Source organism: Pelodiscus sinensis, chromosome 3 (genome assembly GCF_049634645.1).
Source record: "Pelodiscus sinensis isolate JC-2024 chromosome 3, ASM4963464v1, whole genome shotgun sequence".
Taxonomy (NCBI): domain Eukaryota; kingdom Metazoa; phylum Chordata; order Testudines; family Trionychidae; genus Pelodiscus; species Pelodiscus sinensis.
Window position 1 is genome coordinate 78,749,850 of NC_134713.1, and position 21,950 is coordinate 78,771,799.

The 21,950-nt window shown below is 45.1% G+C and overlaps 1 protein-coding gene across 2 annotated transcripts; it reads right to left on the bottom strand.

Annotated features, from left to right (window-relative positions):
- Positions 1–2,075: 2,075 nt before the first annotated feature.
- Positions 2,076–21,365, bottom strand: DDO (D-aspartate oxidase). Of its 2 annotated transcripts, none has more exons than XM_006123204.4 (5): positions 21,037–21,365; positions 12,855–13,029; positions 8,821–8,929; positions 6,795–6,971; positions 2,076–3,543 (listed from the first exon to the last, which is right to left on the bottom strand). In XM_006123204.4, the coding sequence occupies exons 1-5, from the start codon at positions 21,205–21,207 to the stop codon at positions 2,976–2,978; spliced, it is 1,200 nt and encodes a 399-aa protein (XP_006123266.1). In that variant the 5' UTR covers positions 21,208–21,365; the 3' UTR covers positions 2,076–2,975. The 2 variants fall into 2 exon arrangements, with proteins under 2 accessions (XP_006123266.1, XP_075780096.1); XM_075923981.1 differs by lacking the exon at positions 21,037–21,365 and adding an exon at positions 20,238–20,800.
- Between the last annotated feature and the right edge of the window lie 585 nt (positions 21,366–21,950).

Sequence of the window (21,950 nt, forward strand, 5' to 3'; positions counted from 1 at the left end):
CACCACAGGGTCCACCAAGCCTGACTGCACGAGACGCCGTGGTGTGCGTGCTTCACCACCACCACCCAGGATCTGGTCCAGCTCAGTATAGTAAGGGCAGGAGTGGAGGGTTGCCCCAGAACGGGAGCTATCCTCCCTGGCCTTCACATACCCTTGGCACAGCTCCTTAACTTTGGAGCGCACCTGGTCCTGGGTGCGAGGGTAGTGTCCTTTCTGGGCCAGGGACTCTGCCATGCAGCCATAAATGTCTGCATTTCGCTGCCGGCTTTTTAGGGCTTGTAAGGCCGCCTCCTCTCCCCAGAGTTCGAGAAGGGTCTTGAGCTCTGGCCCAGACCATGACGGGGCCCGGCATTTGGAGCCCCTGGTTGGGTCCCCAGAAGGCTCTCTAGAAGGGCCAGGAGAGTCTTGGGGCTGGGACATGCTGCACTTCACCAGCCGTGTGCTCTGGCTGCTTTGCTGCCACAAGTGGCTGTGAGGGTGCCTGTCCCTTTAAGAAATGGCTGCAGACAGAAACCAGAGACATGCAAGCCATGCCCCAGATTGTCCACCAGGGCTTCTTCCTGGAGGCCATTATTTTCGAAAAAATGACCTCCCCACGTCCACACTCACTTATTTTTGACGGATCTCCGTCAAAAAAGGTGTTCTTCCTCGTGCAATGAGGTTTACCGCCGTCAAAAGAAAAGCTGCGTTCTTTCGATTTAATTTCGAAAGAACACGGCTGCAGTCTAGATGCAGGTGAAGTTTTTTTGAAAAAAGGCTACTTTTTTCAAAAAAAAAACCTGAGTCTGGACACAGCCAAGGAGTAAGGGAAGCTGACAGGAGCTTTTGCTTGCCTTCAGCCTCCCTCTGTGAAGATGGTGCCAAGCTCAGGTTAGGGTAAGCCAACTTGTTACAAATTTTACATAGCTGGAGTTGCTCCCCCTGCCCAGCGCCGCGCGCCCGGGACCGGCGCTCCCCCTGCCCAGCGCCGCGCGCCCAGGGCCAGCGCTCCCCCCACCATGCACCGCTCGCCCGGCGCTCCCCCTGCCCAGCGCCGCGCGCCCGGCGCTCCCCCCGCCATGCGCTGCGCGCCCGGGGCCAGCGCTCCCCCCACCATGCGCCGCGCGCCCAGGGCCGGCGCTCCCCCCGCCATGCGCCCGGTGCCAGGCCAGCCCCGAGCACCTGGCGGGCGCATGGAAATGCCCCCATGGGCGCCATGGCGCCCACGGGCACCGTGTTGGGGACCACGGAATTATGGGAATTAGAGTCATAAATCCCCACACCACCTGCAGACTGCATGGGGGAAAGAATAGAATCTGTGGGGTCATTACACTTCTGTATAAATTAATGGACAGAGTAGATGCTGAGCCCTTCAATCAGGAGAGTTAAATCACTAGTGGGCCCTATTGGGAGAGCTGTATTCCATAATGATCTGCCCCAGAGTACTCTCCCACAACAGGAGCAAGTGGGGAAGTAAAGGAGGAATATTTCTCTCCAAGACACAATTTCTTCCTCATTTCCTCCTAGGACAGTACAGCTATGTGTGACCCTATAGTTACATTTTTATATCTCTCTCCTCTCACAGTTACATTTTTTTCAAAAAGTTTAAAGATGTTTCCAGAACTTGGTACAGCAATAGCTGAATGTTGTCATTTCTGAAACTTAGCTACATCACTCAACCCCTCCAAACCATCTGTGCTTTTTCAGGCATGTAGGAGCCCTATAGCACAGAAAACTGCCCACATTTTCAGCTATGCTTATCAATCAGTTCCACATGTTTTTCTTGTGCAGTTCATGGTTTTCAATACCTGATTGATCCAACAGCTCCCTCTGGTGGAAAATAAGAAATGTGCCAGTGCAAAAGCGCTAGAGTTTAACTGAGGTATCACTCATGGTAGACAAATGTTATATCCCATGTCAAATCTTCCCAAAACAAATAGGTCACAGTAATATCTTTATTTATTATATTAATTCTATTTTTGACTTTGTTTATTCCATATTCAGTTGTGTTCAAGTGAAATATATTGCATGGTTGAAAGCTAATTTCCATAGACTAGTCAGCATTGTAACACATTAGCGAAACTGCAGGCATGAGATTACAGTGAGACAATATATCTTTATTGCTTGTGTTTTGGTAAATAAAAAATCCCAGGTGTACAAAATGATTGCTTTGTGCTTGGGTTATAAAAGCAAACATATAGGTCATCTGCTGCCTGTAATTATAAAGATTGATAAAAATATCTCAAATATAATTGTTCCTTTTAAGTCCATAACTACGCCTTTGAAGAGCATTATAAATGTGAAAGATTTGGCACCATCTGCCATGCATTTATATTTGAAATAGATTAGAAAATATGGATCAGATGGACATATTCAAGGCTAATATTTAGTCCTGCCTCGGGACAGGGATAGATGGGCTGCTAAAGTCCCTCCCAGGCCTATATTTCTATGATCCTTTTCACTTGCATCTAGAGAGGCATAATGATAAATTGCTTCAAGTTATATGCAGAAGTAGGTCTGTGCTAACACCTAAGTAGCATTCACAAGGATTTCAGACAGGCAGGAGAAAGACTTGAGCGAAAGAATTTATGCAGAGATTAGAAAAGTTAACAAATGGCCTGTATTTGGACATAGGCAAGATGAAAGAGGTACATCAAATAGCAGTGGCAAACCATTCTGCAGATGAGTAGATAGTATACCCATTGCCTATCACCCATACTAAGTCAGGGAAGGCTCAGCCCAACACTAGTTATGGGTTTGGTGAGGGAAATTCTTGCTTATTCTTATGCCTCATGCAGGTTCTGAGACACCTAAGAAGATAATTCTCAGTTTTCTGGGTTCATCAATAGCCCTCCTAGTCAGGTTTTTCTTCCAAAAGAGAGAAGAGCCTTTGAATTTTCCTTTGGTGCAGCTTGGGATCTGGGAGGGGTAGCACTCTCCAAAGGTATTAGTGAGGGAAATATAGCCTATCACTAACTGAAAAGGCGTCCTAATGATTATAACTTTGCCTTTGAAGAGGAGCCTTCCAGAGCAGCAATACATTCTCCCACCAGTCGAGCAGCCTCTTTGGCAGTGCCCCTGTGCACTGAAAAACCACCCGAACCATGTCCATAGTTGTGAACCACAGGCAATTTTTTCCCACCATGGACCAGCATCTCTTTTTGCAGTCTCACAGCTAACCTGGATGGCCTCAGACCCACCCTCACCATCACATTCTGGGCTCTTTGAAGTGAGGGTTCAAGAACACAACATCTGTCAAATATGTCTTTGCTACTGCTAGGATCTGGGGATAAGCTCCAGTTGTCCTTTTGCCTTGTCCCACCTAATGTTACATTGTGTATTCCCGGATAAATGTAGGTTAATCCGTCCCCATCCCGGATGAAGTGTTTCACCCAAGGAGCATGAACCTTGAGTACTTGACCTCTCACAGGATATATTTCCAAGTCACCCATGAGTTCTCTGGATCCAATGCCTGAACAATTGACAATGATGTCATATTTGTTATGCAGTTCCCACAGATCTTCTACTCGTCTTGCATACACCTGGCTGCCATTTTCTTTCAACCTAAAAAGAGACATTGGCAGTAAAGCATGACAATGAACTATTAATAAATCTCCTGGATTATTTTATGCAAATTAAGTAAGAAAGAGAATCTTTAACAACAGAAGGATAGACAATTACAGGTTGAAGAAAACTTAGAGAAAGATTACACAGGGCTTTTGTTTATGAGTTGTCTGTTGCAATTAAGACACTGCAGACAAAGGTTTTTTGTTTATAAAATTGGCCAGGGCAAAATATATCAGATGTATAAATATTACAGAGATGCTGTGGCCAAAAAAAAACCCAAACCCAAAACAGATGAGCCCATGAATTCATTCTTACGATGATTCCAAAACTGAGAAGTTCATGCAGCCTAAGGATGCACGTTTACATCATAGAAGTTTAATCTGTCTGGGATGGTCGGGGTTTCTACTCTCCTCCCCCCCCGGCTCTGCCAGCGGGAAGCCTGGCCTGGTGCTGCAGCTGCGCTGGGTTCCCCGTTGCATGGGCTAGTGGGGAGGGAAACTGAGCTCTTCTGAGCATGCTCCCTGGAGGCTTTCCCTGCTGCATCAGGGTGCCAAGCCAGGTAAATGTCCCCCCTCATGCCCAGACCCCACACCCAAGCCCCACTCACTTCCCTCCCCCTGCCAAGACCCTGCATTTCCAGCTTGTTCTGACACACTGCCCCAAGTCCCCTGTTATACCTTCCCTCCTGGCCAAACACTCTGCCCCAATACCCACTCCTGGCCAGACATTCTGCCCCAAGACCCATCCTCTACCTTTCCTCCTGGCTAGATACCCTGCCCCAAGTCTCCTCCTGCACCCTCCCTCTTGGGCAGACACCCTGCCCCGAGACCCTCCTCTACCCTCCCTCCTGGCCAGAAACCCTGCCACAAGACCCCTCATCTACCCTCCCTCCTGGCTAGACACATGACCTTATTTAACATTTGTTTATTATTATCCTTACTTTTTTACGGTCTACGTTTTCAGCTCCATGTACCAAACTGTTATTAGGGCAGTCTTCCTGGGGAGATTGTGGCGTATTTCGACCCCCAGGTCTTGCTTAACAAATTTTCCCTGGAAGCTAGTGTTGTGTTTTTTTATTATTTTTTTTTGGGGGGGGGGAGGGTTGCTCAACAACAAAAAAATCTTTGGTGTTCTCCATAAAAAAAATTATTGTTTGGTATTCTTCAGTCTTAAAAAGTTTAAGAAACACTGGTCTACACGGTGTGCTACAGTTGAGTTAAGATACACAACTTCAGCTATGTTAATTGTGTAGCTGAAGTTAAAGTACCTTAACTTGACTTTTGGCGCTGTTTACATAGCAGAAGAACACTTTTCCTTTGACTTCTCTTATTCCTCATGAAATGAGGGTTACAGAAGTCAGAGTAAGACGCTCATTATATCAAAATTATTTTGAAATAACAGGCTTGCTATGTAGATGCGCGCTGTTATTTCAAAATAAGCGTGCAGTGTTGACAGCCTAAGGTGCTACAGGACTATTTGCTATTTTTAAAGTAAAATCAGATATGTTAGACTGCACATTAGGCATTTACATGAATCTCTCTTAAAAACAAAAAAACCTTATCCTCTTCTTGGTGTTTGCATTTATTGTTAGCTTAAATCTCAACCTAAACTTACTTTGAGTATTACTTAAATGTATGGATCTCCCTGCAGGACCAGCTCCTAATCTGTCTAATAGGTACAGATTCATTTTCTATTGTGGTCTTTCCCCTGTAGCATTTGAGCTTGTCATCTTTTTTGCAAAAACATGTTCGTGCAGAAACTCCTAAACATTCTACAAAATTCAGATAAGGTAGTGGGAGAAAGCTTTTGAACTGTGACATTAAAGCTAACCTAGAAAGAAGTAGATAAATGCTTTTGTGCTGCCAACACCAGGTACCACAATATTGTTCAGATTTCATTTGAGTCTGAAAAATAGTTATCTATTTACTATGGTCTCTTTCTTAGTACTCACAGACAGGAAAAATCCTTGATTGTCTTATTAGACTACATCCTTTGGGAAATGAGAAGAGTCTGAAACCAGAATAAGGAAGTAGCAGAAGCCTTTGCAGTGATGCAGCCTGACAGTTACTAAATGGATTCAGCAATTTAGTTGTTCCTCAGTACAATTTTCAGTATCAGTTAAGCAATGAAACATGACAAGACTTGTGTTTCTGTGAGATAGTACAGAAGTCAGATAGCATTGGCAACATAAGAGTACTGTACTCCCACTTATGCTTGCTCCAGAAACAAGAAACATTATTTTATACAGTGCAATGGCAGGGAACATAATCAAACAAGCCAATTATCTGGAAATTTGTTCCAAGATGTAGATACATCTTTTACTACCTAACATCAAATCACCTTGTTTCCAGTCACCATGCCTGTGACAGGAAAAACATTATTTGCTCTTTTTAAGTACGCTGAAAGGGATTATACAAACAAATTGTAAGATTTGGTTTCTGACTGCTAAAATTCTTTGAAATTGATGCAGTTTGAGGAGAACTGGTCTTCAGAAAGAAAAAAAAACTATAAGACTTTTTTCTGCATAGGCATGAAATTTAAAGCCTTCATTTATGTCAAGCACTTTGTACATTCAAACATTTCTGCAAGGTTTTCTTCAGGAGCTCCAGAATGTATCATCTATAATTATCTGCAAGCGGACTGCACCTGCAGTACCTGAGCCAGCCTGGTTTAAGGTATATTATTATGTAGGCTCCCTGGTGTCCTTAGTCAGGTCTGTTCATTAAAGTAGGAAGAGCACCATGGTTCCATGCCCATTTGGGGAGGCCTGTTTGTCTTAGTATGATCACCTAGAGGTGTCCTTGCATTCAGGACTGAAATGACCCTGTCACTGGATGCAGATACAAGAAGGGGAGGCTTTGTGCACTTTGTTTCCTTGTGCACCAACCCAGCAGAGATCCAGATAGTTTTGGAAGAGTTTGGAAATGTAGGTCTTGATTCTCATTTACATTAAAGCCACTTCATGCCACTCATCCCATGGGTGTTAAAATGGCAAATACAACATTCTCCCACAGTAAGACATCTGGACACTACCAGATTTATGAAAAACAGACTTAGATTAAATAAAACTCTTTCTCTTTGTCTTTAAATTCTTGGAAAAGAGGTTGTGTGTGTAACCCAATAATAATTTACAGATCAGGCTCCCTTTCTCCCAGGAAGGAAGGAAAGATTTTTAAATTCATTCAATCAAAGGCAAATTTCCAACCCTTTCCTTTCAGAAAATATCAGCCATATCCATTATAACAAACCTTTTCTCCAACCACACCAGATAGGATGGGCAGTCACATTTCAGCGTAGTAAAGGCCTGACCAAATTTGTGCTGTGGAAATTTCTTCAACTCCTCTTTAGTCATTGAACGAAATCCCAGGACAACATCAGACCAAAATGGTAACTCTTCATCAGGGATGGTTTTAAAGATCTGCCAGCTAAAGGATACGGAAGAGAAGAGGCCAGACTTAAACATACTTGTGCTGATGTAACACAATTCATTTTGATCATAGTTTAAAAATATTAGAAATCATCTTCCATTGCTCAGAAAGGACTTCAAGAGTTTAGACAGATGGACGGTAACAAAATAAAAAACCTCAAAGATGACAATTATTTAATTGGCCATAAAGTTTAAGGGAGTCTCAGGAGGACTTGAACCCCAGGGTGATGGCAGATAAAGTCGAGTGAGGGTTGGGGTAATGAAGCAAATAAAAAACACTAACTGGGGTACAAAATAACAGAATAACACAGGGTTAAATACATTTAATGCAGTGATTAGAGGAATGGGGAAATAGCAGCCCAGTGTATCCTAGGTCCTCTTGTTTTCACTGTTCTCATTTAGAAAAAGTGCTGGACAATGACAACACGGGCCATTAAAACGTTCTGTGCTCCATTTACTCTCCAGCCTAGAATCTTGGTGCAGAGACTTTAGTTTAATCCCCATGAATTCAGTAACTAAATTTCACAAGTTAACAAATGGGCTCAAATCCAGATCTGCATCACAGTACCACTGCTTGGGCCCATCTACAGGCAGGGTACGGTACTTGCTCCCATTTGGAGTTTAAGCTCTGGAATTCCTACCCCATTTAACAGCTACAGCTTTTCTCTCCCCACCTTCAAAGCCCACTTTTACCCAGCTTTCTATACAACACTCCTAGATGCTAGGAAACTACTAACTTCACCTCTGTTGAGTAGTTATTATGTCTACACTACACACTTCAGCTGATCTATGTTAGGTCAACTTACAACCAGCATGGTAATTACTCTGGGTCCACACTCCCCTCCTTCTGTTGGTGATGTCCTCACCAGGAGTGTTTCTACCAACTTGGGGGAGGGAAGCTGAAAGCCCAAGCTCCACCCCAGGCTTCCAGCTTCCTTCTCCCTGCTGGGAGCCTGAGCAGTTCCTGGGAACAGTGGGGAGTCTGGGCAGCAGCCTGCTCAAAGAGAGGAACCCAGAGGCAGCTGGACTCTAGCTGGAACCTCCTACATGTGAGAGCCCAAGCTCTGAGCCTGATTTTCTTGTCAGTTTCACAACTCCAGTATAGAACTGTGAAACTGACAAGTACAACAGCCTAGGTAACCTGCAGTGTCCACACAGGCACAACATCACTTTAACTGCACTGACTAAGCCCTATGCCCCTTGTGGAGGTGGAGTTATGTCAGTATAGTAGGGCATTTACAGTGACAGGGACAAGGCTGTAGTGTAGACACTGATACAATTTGGTCAGCGTAAGCTGCCTTACATTAATCTCATTCTCTAGCGTAGACCAGGCCTCACACAGGCTCTCTTTCTAAAGGCTGCAAGCTTCTTGGCTGCATCTGCATGTACTGTCATGTATAATCCTGATCACTCTTTGTTCCAGGTACTGGCAAGCCACAAACTGCTTCCCCTTCACTCACTGAGAAGGCAAATCTTTGCTTATAGTGGGCAGCAAACATACTGTGTTTTATATTCCGTTACCATACTTGAAGGACTCTACAATGTCCCATCTCCCATTACTAGGGTGACCACCTACATTTCAAGTAATTAAACAACGATGAATGTAGGGAAAATATGGGCTGCAACTTATATTTAAGAGACACCAGCCTATAGTGTTTTATTTGAATGATTTTTGCTTGAAAACTTGCATCAAGTGATCAAATGCTTCTTAATACTCCTTTTGAATATGGGTCACAAGAGACACTCCAGAGAAGGAATGTTCCTTAAATACTAGATGGAGTGTCACCCTGCTTACTACAGTTTATAGCATACAAATATTAAAAGTCTATTTTGAGTTTCTTTCTTACCCAGACACCAGATGAATGCCAGCATCTGAAGCCTCAGATGAATTACTGATTTCAAAAAGATAGTCAAAAGTCTCCCTAAACCACTGCTTTTGCTGGTGAACTGGTGTGCCTGTACACATGAAATAAAGCAAAAAGATAAAATGGAGGGAGAAGTTACATCAGGAAAAGCCTCCCAAGGCAACATCAGCTGAGAAAGGCAGGCATCAGAGAAAAAAAGGAATAGTAAATTTTCTACATTGATAAAATTTTGTACATGACCAGTAAAAGTATACATGCAAATTAAACCTGTATTTAGGTATTCATTGAGTCCAGTGCTGTATAGTAATTCATGCCTCCTATAAGGTGCTAATTACCTTCAACTCCCAAGAAGTTTAGTCTTCAAAGGAAGATGACAGCACTCAGCAGCTTGCAGTATTAGTATTTACCTACTTAATGTTCTCATTACATATCATAAGATTGAACTATGTCCTAAAATATCAATGCATAGCCTGTTGATTGAACTATATATTAGTGGACAATATACCCTACTGCAACATTAAGGTTCCAGTCCTGCACTGGGATCCTGCCCTGCTGAAGTCCTCAGGGTCTGAGGATGGACATTGTAAAATTACATTTTATAGGTAAGGAAATGAAAAAGTTATTTCCTAAAACAACATGAACTCAGCCTCCTTCCAATAGGCAGGATCTTTTATTGATGGTTACGTGCATAGATCAATATATTACTGTTCATGTCATAAAATGTATATTATAAAACATACCAGATATGCCAATCAAGTTAAAGTTTCTGGAGGAGCCTTTAATTTAGTATTTTCTCTCATCAGTTCCCTTGTAAACCCTTCCCCAATGCAGGCCAGTGTTTTCTCTGTAATTATATTGATACTCTCAAAAAGAGATACTTTCATTAACAATAATGTCTGCACACTGTGACACTTCTAGGGGGTACCCAAGGGTGAGTCGCCTTGCTCTCACCCGTCCTTCGTGTGAGGAAACCTTATCTGTGCCTGCCAGGGATCAGCTCCCCAGCTCCACTGGCCACAGGCAATTCAAGCATTTCCTTCTAGGCCTCTCAGGCCCTGCTGTTTCTCTACAGGCTAGTGCTAGGCACAATTCAGTCCTCTGAGTATCCCTCTGGAAGATCTTGCCCCTGCTCCTCTAGACACTCATGATATTCAGAAATTTGCTGCTTGTAAACAATCGGCACACCTCAGCTTACCAGTTCTACCTCAGACCACCATTCCATGCAACTCACAGCACTTCACACGCAGCCCAGATAAGGGTTCAGTACAATAAGTTCACATGTATTTAACAAAGCACAAAGATTCAAGTAGTAGCAAATGGAATTATTGGAAATAAACGGTCATAAAAGAAAATCATAACACGCATTCTAGAGGATAGACTTAATTAACAAAATACTCTCATGTCCTGCAGAATACTGCTCACCCCAAATCCCTGTAGCATGTTACAGCCAGACTTGGCCTTGCGTCTTCTCTCATAAGACAGACAAGCTCTGTACTTGCAGGATCTTGTGTGTTATCTTGGACTTGCAGGTATACCCTAACAATCCTTTATCTTTAGCCATAAGAAATCTCTCTGCTGTTTATTCCATCTTGTGAATGTCGTCTCTTGTAGCTTTCACAGTCTCTTCTCTAAGGGTATGTCTACACAGCAAAGTTATTTCAAAATAACAGCCATTATTTCGAAATAACTTTACTAGCATCTACACAGCCAAATCGCTATTTCAAAATTAATTCGAAACAGCAGAGTGCTTATTTTGAATTTGGTAAACCTCATTCCATGAGGAATAACACCAAATTTGAAACAGCTACTTCGAAATAAGTGCTGTGTAGACACATATCAAAATAGGGGACCTCCAGCCTTCCCAGGGTGCCCTGGTGGCCACTCCAACCTCAACCAAGAACACTCCTCTCCCTCCCTTCCTCCCCAGAGCCCTTAAAGGGGTTGACTCTGGCCACAGTGCCTGTGCTAGCTCCAAGCCTGCCAGCCCAGAGCCAGCAGTCACTGCCCCTGACCAGTGGCCCCAAAACATGAGCCAGCAAGCCACTGGTAGCCAGCCCTCCACCACTCCCCAGGAGCAGTCTGCCAGCTCCCAGGAGCCTGCCAGGGCCCAGAGAAGGTGGGCACCTTCCTGGTCCAGGGTGGAGATCATGGACCTTATTCAGGTTTGGGGGGAGGGATGCCCCCAACGTCCATGATTTTTGCACTAGACAGAGGAACGTGGCCGTCTATGGCAGGATAGCTGCCAGCCTGGACACCAAAGGCCACATGCAAACCCAGGAGCAGGTTCGCATGAAAATCAAGTTTGTCTGGCGAGACCCCCCAACCCTGGGGCCTAAGCTTCCCCTCCCCCTTCTTCCCATTGCTTACTCTTTCCAGCTCCCTCCTCCCAGGTTTCCCCCTTCCCTCTCCCACCTTCTCTCCCCAGTGTCATCAGAGTTTCATTCCCTCCCCCCGAGTTTTGTTAAATAAAGAGAGTTTGTGTTCATGAAAATATATGTATTTTATTTGACATAAGGAAGGGGGTTAGGGAGAGGTAAGTGGAAGGACGTGAAGGAGGAATGAGGCACAAGCCCCCAGTGGGGCAGACCAGGGAGGCTCTTAGTGCTCCTCAGGGTGGAAGCTCTCCATGAAAATATATGTATTTTATTTGACATAAGGAAGGGGGTTAGGGAGAGGTAAGTGGAAGGACGTGAAGGAGGAATGAGGCACAAGCCCCCAGTGGGGCAGACCAGGGAGGCTCTTAGTGCTCCTCAGGGTGGAAGCTCTCCCACAGGGCCTCCTGGATACTGACAGCCCCCCGATGGACCTCTCGGATGGCAGCTTGCAGAAAGTGCAGCCAGGCTCGCAGCAGTGCGTCCAAGAGAAGCACCAGAGTGCCCAGTGGCAGCTCTGGCTCCATGTTGCAGAGTGCTGTGGTGTCCCGAGTAAGGGCAATCAGGGCATGCAGAGACAAAATGCTTTGCTGTCCCACATCGAGGTAGGCAAGCAAGCAGGGAAACCTGAGAACCAGCTGTCCGAGGGAGGGGGGAAGGTCCCTTTAAGCACAGGCCTCAGGCAGCAGCCACACAAAGTAACTCCTGATCTGATGCCCTGCCGGACCTGATTCCGGCCAGCCTTAAATGCGATTCAGCGTCCACTCAGCGTGGATGCGCTATTTAGAAATAGCAAAGTTCTATTTCAAAATGCATTTTGTGTGTCGATACGTTATTTCAAAATAACTTACTTCGAATTAACTATTTCAAAATAAGATATTTCGAAATAACGCTGTAGTGTAGACGTACCCCCAATATTAGGGTCGTCAATGTTCTAAATGCACAAAGCTAAACACCCTTCCCCCTCCCACTGCCCTCTCCTGCGCTGAAGCCCCACCCCTGCTCTGTTCCTTTCTGAGTCCTCACCCACCACTCACTCCATCCCCCTACCTCTGTTGCTCACTGTCACCCCATTCTCATTCACTTTCATTGATCTGGGCAGTGAGTTGAGTGCAGGAGTGGGTGAGGGCTCCAGTTGGTGGTGTAGGCTCTAGAGTGGGGCTGGGGATGAGGTGGCTCTGGGATAGGGCTAAAGCATTTGAAGTGTAGGAGAGCTACAGATTCTCGGTACAGATTTCACATGTCATTCTTTGGTGAACTATAATGCATTATCCAACCCATAGGCAACCCAAGCGGACCTGGGGTTGGTCTCTTTTACTCTCACTCATTCACTCTCATATACACCCAAAATATGTAGAGTCTTAAAGAGCTAAAAATATTTCTTAACACGTTAGGACTGAAAATGGAACAAGAACACTAGGGGAAAATGGGTTCCTCAGCATAATTTATGATTGTTCAAAAAAAATAATTACCAGAGATATATATTCTAAGATAACCAGAGTGCAATAGTAACATTAAGTGGAATAATTTCTTTGGTATCCAAAGGAAGAACAAAGTTTAAACCTGAAAAAAGTCATACCACAAAAGCTTTAGTCCACATTGTTCTGAAGTCTGACCTATGAGCTAAGCAGAGGTTTCACTCACCTGGGTAAGTGTGTGGAATAAGCATTCCAGCTGCTACATCACTTGTTGTGTTGGGAGTAAATCTCTCTGAAATTACAGTCACAGAGCATTTGGGAATAGATTCTGAAATGTACACAGCTGTAGACAGGCCAATCAACCCAGCACCAACAACTGCGATCTTTCGCTCAGCCATATGCTGTAGTAATGAAGAGGGGAGAAAGTTCCAACTAGTTATTTAGGGTGTCACATCCAATGCAATTTAAAAAAAAAAAAAATCTTTTCTTATTAGTTCTGCAATCTATCGTTTAAAAATCCCCAGAAAATATAATAGGGCTGGATCTCACAAACCTGTACATGTGTGACTAGTCCCACTAAACTGACCACAGGACTAAGTGGGCAAATAAGGCCTTTTCAGTGCACAGCAGGCTTTGAAGGATTAAGAAGAGTGGAATTGTACTACTTACAATTGTCAGCATCTAGAAGGCAAGTTAAGGACTGAACAATGAGAGTAAAATGCAACATAGGCAGGGGCGGCCCATGGAGGTGGGCAACCTCGGCAGTTGCCTAGGGCGGCCCCCAATGCTGACATAACACCATTGAGGGCTATGGAGGCGGGGGTGCCGGTCGCCTCCATAGCCCTCAATGGCGTGACATCAGCATTGAGCGCCGGGCAACTGCCGAGGTTGCCCACCTCCATGGGCCGCTCCTGCCTCGAGCCGCTCCTGGTTCTAGTTGATTCTTTGCTCAGAGAATGGTTTAACTGCTGGTTTTTGTCCCATTGCGTGCAGTGCGTAGCTTTGCAGGTCACTGCTTCTATACTTCTGTCCAAAAATGGGGGAGGGCAGATGTTGGTCTCGGTTGTCTTGATTATGCCTTGGGGGAAATGAGGGAGGCAGAAAAGGGTGTAAAATCCTTTTGTGCTTTGCAATAGTTAATAAAACATGTCTGACTGTGAGGTTAAAGCGACAACCGTGGCTCCAGTCCAGCGACTGCCTCCAAGGAGGGTATACATGAACATTTTGTGGAATACGTCACAGATTACTGAATCCTCCTCTGTGCACGAAGGTACAATCCTGAGCACCCACTGCTGCCACTGACCTCAAGAAGAATTGCAAGTGTTCAGCACTCAGCATAAAGTGTAATGGTAAATCCATCAAGCCAAAGGGTTCTGGTATCCCTTAGTCTAAGCATATGCACATTCCTTGCTTTGACTCTAGCTTTAAGCTGCTTAATGTCTCTGAAGTACTTACATTTACTTAATATGTAATTTACTTTTAATTATTATTAGCACACAAGAAAGGAGCTCTTTTCTTGCATGTTCTATTCAAGTGTCTGATTCTTTGCACCTGGCAATCTAATCTCTGGTGATGGTTCCCCCCAGATTTACCTTCTATCCTAGTGTCAGGAGTTTATAGCTTGGCACCTCCTGATAATTGTAATCCTTGACACTGTCTGATAGATTTAATCAGATCCTTGGTTAAAATAGTCCATAGTCCCTTGATCTTACTTTTCCATTCTGGAAAACAGTGCCAGCAGCGTGGAGGCTATAAAAAGATCCAACTTTTCCATTTTTAGGTTAGATTTTAGGCATTGGTTATTTCTCTTATGATGCCAGTTTAGGTACTGTATTTTCTGGCGTATAAGGCGACTGGGCGTATAAAACGACCCCCTAATTTTCTAGTTAAAACATAGGTTTTCGCCTATACTCGCCGTATAAGACTACCCCCCCTTAAGAGGCCAACCGGCAGCGCCCCAGCTGCTCTGCCCCAGGGTCCACAACAAAAGCCTGGTCTGCTGGGGGGGGGGGGCGCACTAGCGGCGCCCCCCCTCCCCCAGCAGACCAGGGACACGGGGAGCAAAGCCGCAGCGGCAGCGGGGTGCCGCGCCTCTGAGGCTTTGCTCCCGGTGCCCCTGGTCTGCTGGAGACGGTCCCCAGCAGACCAGGGGCACCGGAAGCAAAGCCGCAGCAGCGGCGAGGTGCTGCGCCTCTGAGGCTTTGCAAGAGCAAAACCTCAGAGGCGCGGCACCCCACCGCCGCTTCGGCTTTGCTCCCGGTGCCCCTGGTCTGCTGGGGACCGTCTCCAGCAGACCAGGGGCACCGGGATCAAAGCCTCTGAGGACGCCGGCAGCGGGACAGCCGCAGTGCGTCTGGGCTGTCCCACTGCCGGAGCCCCTCCGCGGCTTTGCTCCGCATCTTCCTGGTCTGCAGACCAGGAAGACGCGGAGCAGCTTTTCTCGCCCTGGAGTACACAGGCGGCGGGACCACGAGGTCCCGCAGTCCGTGTCCTCTGGGGTGAGAAAAGCCCCATTCGTACCTGCAAGTCGGGGACTGCCTGTATGTTTATACCCGGCGTATAAGACGACCCCCGATTTTTGGGGGATGTTTTTTAGTATAAAAAGTCGTCTTATACGCCGGAAAATACGGTAACATAAATTAGGGGAGATTGGGAGGCCCTGCTTTTTTATTATGTCACTGTGTGTAACTGCTTGGACTGCTTCCTGCTATTCAACATTAATTTTTAGTTATTTATAATATTGTATTTCTGTGGAATCATAGGTTTTGGTGGGGGGGGTTTTGGATTTTTTTTTAAGGGTTAGATAGTGCTTGGCTGTTGTGCAGATTTGCAAGAGAGGAAGAAAGCTTCATTATTTCACTGCATCTTCTTTGAGTAATTGTTACAATCCCTGTTCTCCCTCTATGAGAGTTGCTTGTACTTCTTTCTTTATTTGTAATTCACCTATCTTAGTCAGACAGAAGGAAGGAAGGTGGGAAGAGAACAGTTGCTTAAAGACTCTAGCTCTAACAGTGCAGAGACCCAAACCAGAGCCTCCAGATGTGAATCATCACTCCAACCCTAAATCTGGAAAACTTCTCAGATGCACATAAGCTTTGCAATTCAGGACTATCTGCATATAGAAACTGAGAGGTCCCTGGACCTGTACAAACCAGTGATGTTTGCAAAAGAGGAAAACAGTATAGTGAAAAACTGCTAAATTTCATAGTTGTTGCCATTTTTCAGGGTTTGAATTTTCTGTAACAATTTTAATTGAAATATTGTCCAACATTTTCTGAAAGTTTTCACTGACCAAATCCCAGATTTCAGTAAACACATGGCTTTGGTTAAATAAAGAATTTTGAAAACTACTTAAAAATCATTCGAGGAACAATGTTAAAAGTCATTTTTTTCAAATTAAACAAACAAAAGAAAAAGACTAGTAGAAATATTGGTCTGCTATCAGAAGGTTCAAAGAGTATCTTTTGTATCTGCAAACGATATGGCCTTATATGATCCTGCTCCTACATTTTATGTCCCCTTCATCCACCAGTCAGAGAACAGAACCTGATTCTTCCTCCATTGTCATGTCTGACACTCACAGTTACTAATGAGCCCTGGCAGAGGTTGAATTTCAGAATTGACTTCCTCTTTGCCAGGACAGAAACATGATAGAACCAGGTAAGGAAAGGCTCAGGTTTGACCATAATTTATCCTCTCCAGACAGGGTTTTATCACACAGGAGCTGGTTTTGCCTAAACCAGTGATGGGCAACCTATGCTAGTGAGTGAGCTTCATGAGTGGCCCTCCTTCATCTCAGTGGGCCACAAGATTACCATAACCAAGTTGTTCTCTTAGGATAGGGTAGCTTTGCTAACTGAGCTTGTGCACCTAGAATTTGTGGGGCATGCCAACTGAAAATGGCAGTACTTTGGATGCAGAGGAAACCCATGGCTTTTACAGTCATTGTTGTGTGCAATCAGCAAGCACCTCACTTCATATGCCCTCACTTTATGTGTGTCATTTCAGCAATACCAGTAGGAAAAAAACCTACGCTGACAGAAACCAGTGGAATCTGGCAATTCCACGTGTGGGCAACAATAAGCAAAATGTCTCGCAGGCCACACGTAGATGGGCTGCAGGCTCTACTGTCCTAAACTGACACCATCTTGCAGAAGCTTGCAGCCCCCTGTTGGGCAGTCTGTGTTAACAAGGACTGTTTTAAAGCTGCCCTCCATTGATGGAAACAGCAAGGAAAGCGACAAAGCAAAAACTATCTGCCCTGCATGGGAGGGAATGCCCCTTGGGATGCATCTGTTTCTGCTGGTGAGGATATATATATGTACCTCCCAGACACCTACTCTTCTCCACCAGTGTAGATGAATCAAGCTCAGAGAATTGACCCATTTATTCTTTAACAAGCTTTTCTATAGTTTCACGGAGGTAGCCATGTTAGTCTGAAACTGAATAAACTTAAATAATCTTGCATCACCTTAGAGACTAACAAAACATGTAGCTGGTATCATGAGCTTTTTGTGGGCATAGCCCACTTCTTGAGATGGAGTTAAGGGATCAAGGGGACAAATAAATAACAGAGAAAAAGAGAGGCTTTTTCTATAGCCCTCACCACTGCAGTTCATTAAAACTGAGCTCCAATCTGCCAACACACACACACAACTAATTTGATGCAGAGTTAGGGCTAAAGCGCATAAAACTCAATTATGGCAGTGATAATGACTCTCACATTCCACTCAGCTGCTCTAGGGACCAGAGCGGGCAGCTCCAGGGGCTGAAGCAGAACTGGGGGGTGAAGCTGCCCTGCTGCTCTGGGCCGGAGGAGAGGGGAGCTTGGACTGCCTGTTCACTGGCTGCCCATGTTCTTGCCCATTGAATCCCTGTGTTTTGGAATTTGCAGCAACTGACATTTGGAGATGTGCAGAAATTGACAATTTGGGTTCCATTTAGGGTGGGCAGGGAGCTCTTCCTCCCCAATTTCATATAGGAGGTGTGTTCCCAGGCAGTGCTCTTAGTTGCTCCTTAGTGTGGAATGTGAGTTCTCCAGAAAAGAGAGTGGGCTCCCAGAATGTGCACCTGGGGGCAAGGTGTCAGTTCGTTGTTTAAAAACAGAGGCAGGGTGACTGAGATAAGAAAGGGCTGGTATTTACAAGAAGGATCTGAAAGTTCTTAGATTAACCTGTAAAACAGGGATCCCTCTGCAGATCCAGGGCAGGCATGGTGTGATGTTGAAGATCACAGGGGACTCAGGAGAAATACAGCCAAGCCCTCAGAGCCTAGTTTGCATTCAGTAAAGGGAGAAATTTGGAAGCACAGGTAAAAACTGAAAATGATCTGGACAAACAGGAGAAATGGCCTGAAGTAAATAGGATGAAATTAAATGAGTATGACAAATATAAAGTACTTCACTTAAGCAGGAACAATCAGTTGCACATGCATAAAATGGGAAATGACTGCCTAAGGAGTAGTTCAGAAGGGGACCCGGGTGTCATAGCTTCCTGCTAGTCCCCTGGATAAATCTGGGCCTTCAGGGCGACCTGTCTAATGGACAGGATGGCCCTGTGCCAGCAGCTAGCCCCTAAGCCCCGCCATGGCATGTGGAGGAAGGACATGACCCTTTGTGCTCAACCCATGCATCGCCTTTCAACATAAGGAAAAACTTCCCGTCACGGTGGTTAAGCACTGGAATGAATTACCTAGTGAGGTTGTGAAACTTTTGTCATTGGAGATTTTTAAGCACAGGTTAGACAAACACCTGTCAAGGATGGTCTAAATCCGTGGTGTCCAACACACTAGCCACTAGCCACATGGGGCTATTTGGCTGGTTGAGTATGGCTAGTTGGTTTGAATAATGTGGCTATTTAACCAGTTGAGTGTGGCTAGTTTGCTTCAGAACTGGTTGGACACCAAAGGCCTAGATCATACAACCTACCATGAGTGCAGAGGACTGAACTAGAAGATTTCTCATAGTCCCTTTCAGTCCTAAGTCTAGTGATGGCAAGTAGAAGTATTAAAAACAAATTATAATAAAATAAAGTCATAACATGCATTTCAGAGACTGTCTCCAGTTAACAAAGTACTCCCAAGTCTAATAAAATGTTGCTAACCCCAAATCACTGTAGTAATTTACAGCCAGTCATCAGACATGCACACTATTAGCAGGCCTCTTAGGTGAAGGATTCTGTGTGTCTTTTACTCCAAGATATGCCCTAAAATCCTTCATCTTTAGACATAAACAGGACACACAGCCCTTTCATGCAGCTTTTGCAATCTCACAATTTGCACCTACTTCAGTACAAATAGGCATACAACACACAACAAACAAATGGCCCAACAGGGAAATAAGTAGGTTAGTTAACTTGCAGGTGTTCCTTTTTGGTGGGAAGTATGTCACCTCCTGGTGACTTGCCTTAACTCCAAGACCTTACAAACATAACTTTCAGCGTAGATACATGACTCTTTAAGCACACTTATGTGATCTCCGTTTTACAGATGGAAAACTATAACACAGAGACACACGAGGCAGATTTTTAAATGTATTTAGGCAGTGAAAGGTACAGATAGACACCCAATGGGAGTTTCAGAAGTGCCTGTCTACATTTTTAAGTGCCTAAATACCTTTAAACCTCTGGCTATAAATGCTTTGACCAAGGTCACAAAGGAAGTCTGGGCAGAGAAGGGAACTTCCCTCCCCTCGAATAACCAGACTATCCTACTTCTCTACTGTGGGCCTCCTGCCTTAGGCCTTCTGCACCCCTCCTTCTGCTTCACTTGCCTGGCATATTTTTCACAGCATACAACTACTCACAAACCACACAAGCCCAATAAGGATAAGCTTTTGGCACATTTTTATATGAGAACATTACTTTAGTAGACAAAAAGAGCCATCAGCTTTAAGTCTACAGGCACACTCATGCAAATATCTGTTCCTACATGCAACTCTGCCACTCCTAGCTAGCAGCACTAAACATCTTGCAATAAGATTAGCAAGTCAATGTCCTCTCTCTCCAGAAAGCAAAAGTCTAAACTACTCATTGACCAAGACAGACATTGCAAGGCATAGTTGCTCTTCATGTGGTTGAGATAAACATTATAAAGAGTAAAAGCCAGTCATCTGAAGAAGTGGGCTGTGCCCACGAAAGCTCATTATTCCATCTACATGTTTTGTTAGTCTTTAAAGTGCTACCAGACTATTTGTTGCTTTTTAAGTTTATCCTGTACAGAGTAACTCGGCTACCCCTCTGAAGATTATAAAGAGTTTCATTTTTTCCATGAGCACTTGTTCACAAGTCCTAGGGTTTCACTAATCCCAGAAGCCCTCTGACTAAGGGTACTGGTTGTAAACAGATATGACAGCTCAACTCAGCTTACAGCAGAGCAGCCTCCAGCTGAGATTTAAATACAGCCCCCATGGGGATCAATGTAGTTGTTGCTTTAATCAAATTTTATGTATTTTGTCAAATTAAATCTAGTGTAGCACCAGTTTAATATCTGTTACATTACCTAGCTACATTGTGCTCTTACAAGGAAATGGTCTCTGGGAGCTAACATATCTTACCTAGTTAAATATATCTGATTTTTTTTTTAACTGGGGAAGGGAAAGAGAGGGAAATACCTTATGAGTAAAGAATCCAGATTCTGTCTGGCAAGAGCTGTTCTCCAGAGATTGTTTAGAAGTGCGCAGAAGCATTAATAGGGCAGAAAGAAAAACATTAGCTCAATGGGAGGAGCAGTTATGACATCACATCAAATTTGCCCCTTATTGGCTGTGGCTCCTGTTTTCTTTCTGCTTCACTTCACAAATAAAATAGTTGTTTGGGCTTCTCAAAAGATGTCCCCAGAGCTAATGTGTAGTGAGAGGAGAGTCTTACAGGTCATTCAAGGAGAGAACTTGGTCCTTTTTTGTTCTATGTTCATTTTTCCTGCAGATAAATTCCTCAGTGAATTCTTAGCTCTTGGGATATATTGCTGAGAATTAACTTGCCCTCCCCTTGATGCAAGCAACTATTACAGCCATAGTGTAGCCTATCGTGGCTGCCACAGTACAATGCAAAACATTAGCCAAGTACTACACACTGTCAGCTATTTAAATTCTGAGTTCCAAGTACAGGTCAGGAACATAGCCTCATTAAATCACAGTTAACCCATTATTAAGTCAACAATTTATTTTGGCAATGAGTTGGATTTGCTAAAATCTGCTATCACAATATAAAATTGACATACAGGACAATTAAAATAATTTCAAACTATTTAACAATAGCTTGAGCTTCCAAATGGAAAACTGTTCCTTGCTAACTGATTCAATAAATATCCTACATAGTGTACTGGAAATGATCGTAATGGTAAACAGAAGGGACCAATTAAGAGCCTTACATTTCCATACTCAGCACCACAAAAAGAAAAAAGACAGTTACCTGTTCTGTCACAGATATTCTTTGGGAAGTGTTGCTCATGGTCCAGCAATATTTGGAGCTGGGTGTCTCTGACCCTGCTTGGAGTGGGCCCCGCGCGTCCTCCCAACCCAGCCCTAGAGCATCTCTCCCCCAGCTCCGAACCCAGCCCCGACCGCGGACCGTCCCTGCCATGTGCAACTTTCAGTCGGCTCCCCCTTGCCGGCTGCTGCTGCCGCCATACGCAGCGTGCGCCAATGGCGTGTTCGAACAGCTGGGCGGGGAGATGCTGGGCGTGACATGCGGTGATGTCACAGCCTGCGACTTTAAAATTGCTCAGCGGCGCAGTGCGCTGCGCGGTTGAGTTGTGAGTTCAAGGATTTATGGAGCGGATGCAGACGGAAGGCAGAGGGAGGGAGGGGTTTGTGCGGAAGGGGCGGGAGAGGAAGGACCATGTATGGAGCGGGGGGGGAAGGTACCAAAGGGACAGGGTAGAGGAGAGACAAATGCCAGGGGGGCCAAGTGCAGACAATGAGGAAAAGGGCAGGAGGGGAGGTGTCAGGGGGAGGGGGGACAGGGTGATGCTGAGAGGGGAAGGGCATTGCAGGTTGGAGGGGGAGGTGCTGGGAGAAGGCTTGAAAGAAGGGGTGGGCATGAGGAAGGTAGGGATGGAGCAAGTCGTGTGAGGGTACAGAGGGGCATGAGGGGAACAGGGGCAGAGGGTGGTGAGGGGTGGGCATCAGGGGAAAAGAGGGCAGGGGCAGTGAGGGAAGGGGGAGGCACCAGGAGGGTGCAGGTGCCAGCGGATTCTGTGGGAAAAAACAGAAGGGCAGACACCTGCAGGGGAGGGACCAGCACCAAAGGAGAGAGGCAGGGCAGGTGTGTAGAGGGAGGTTTTAGGAGAGGGGATGAGGAGGTGTAGCTTGCATGAGCAGAGT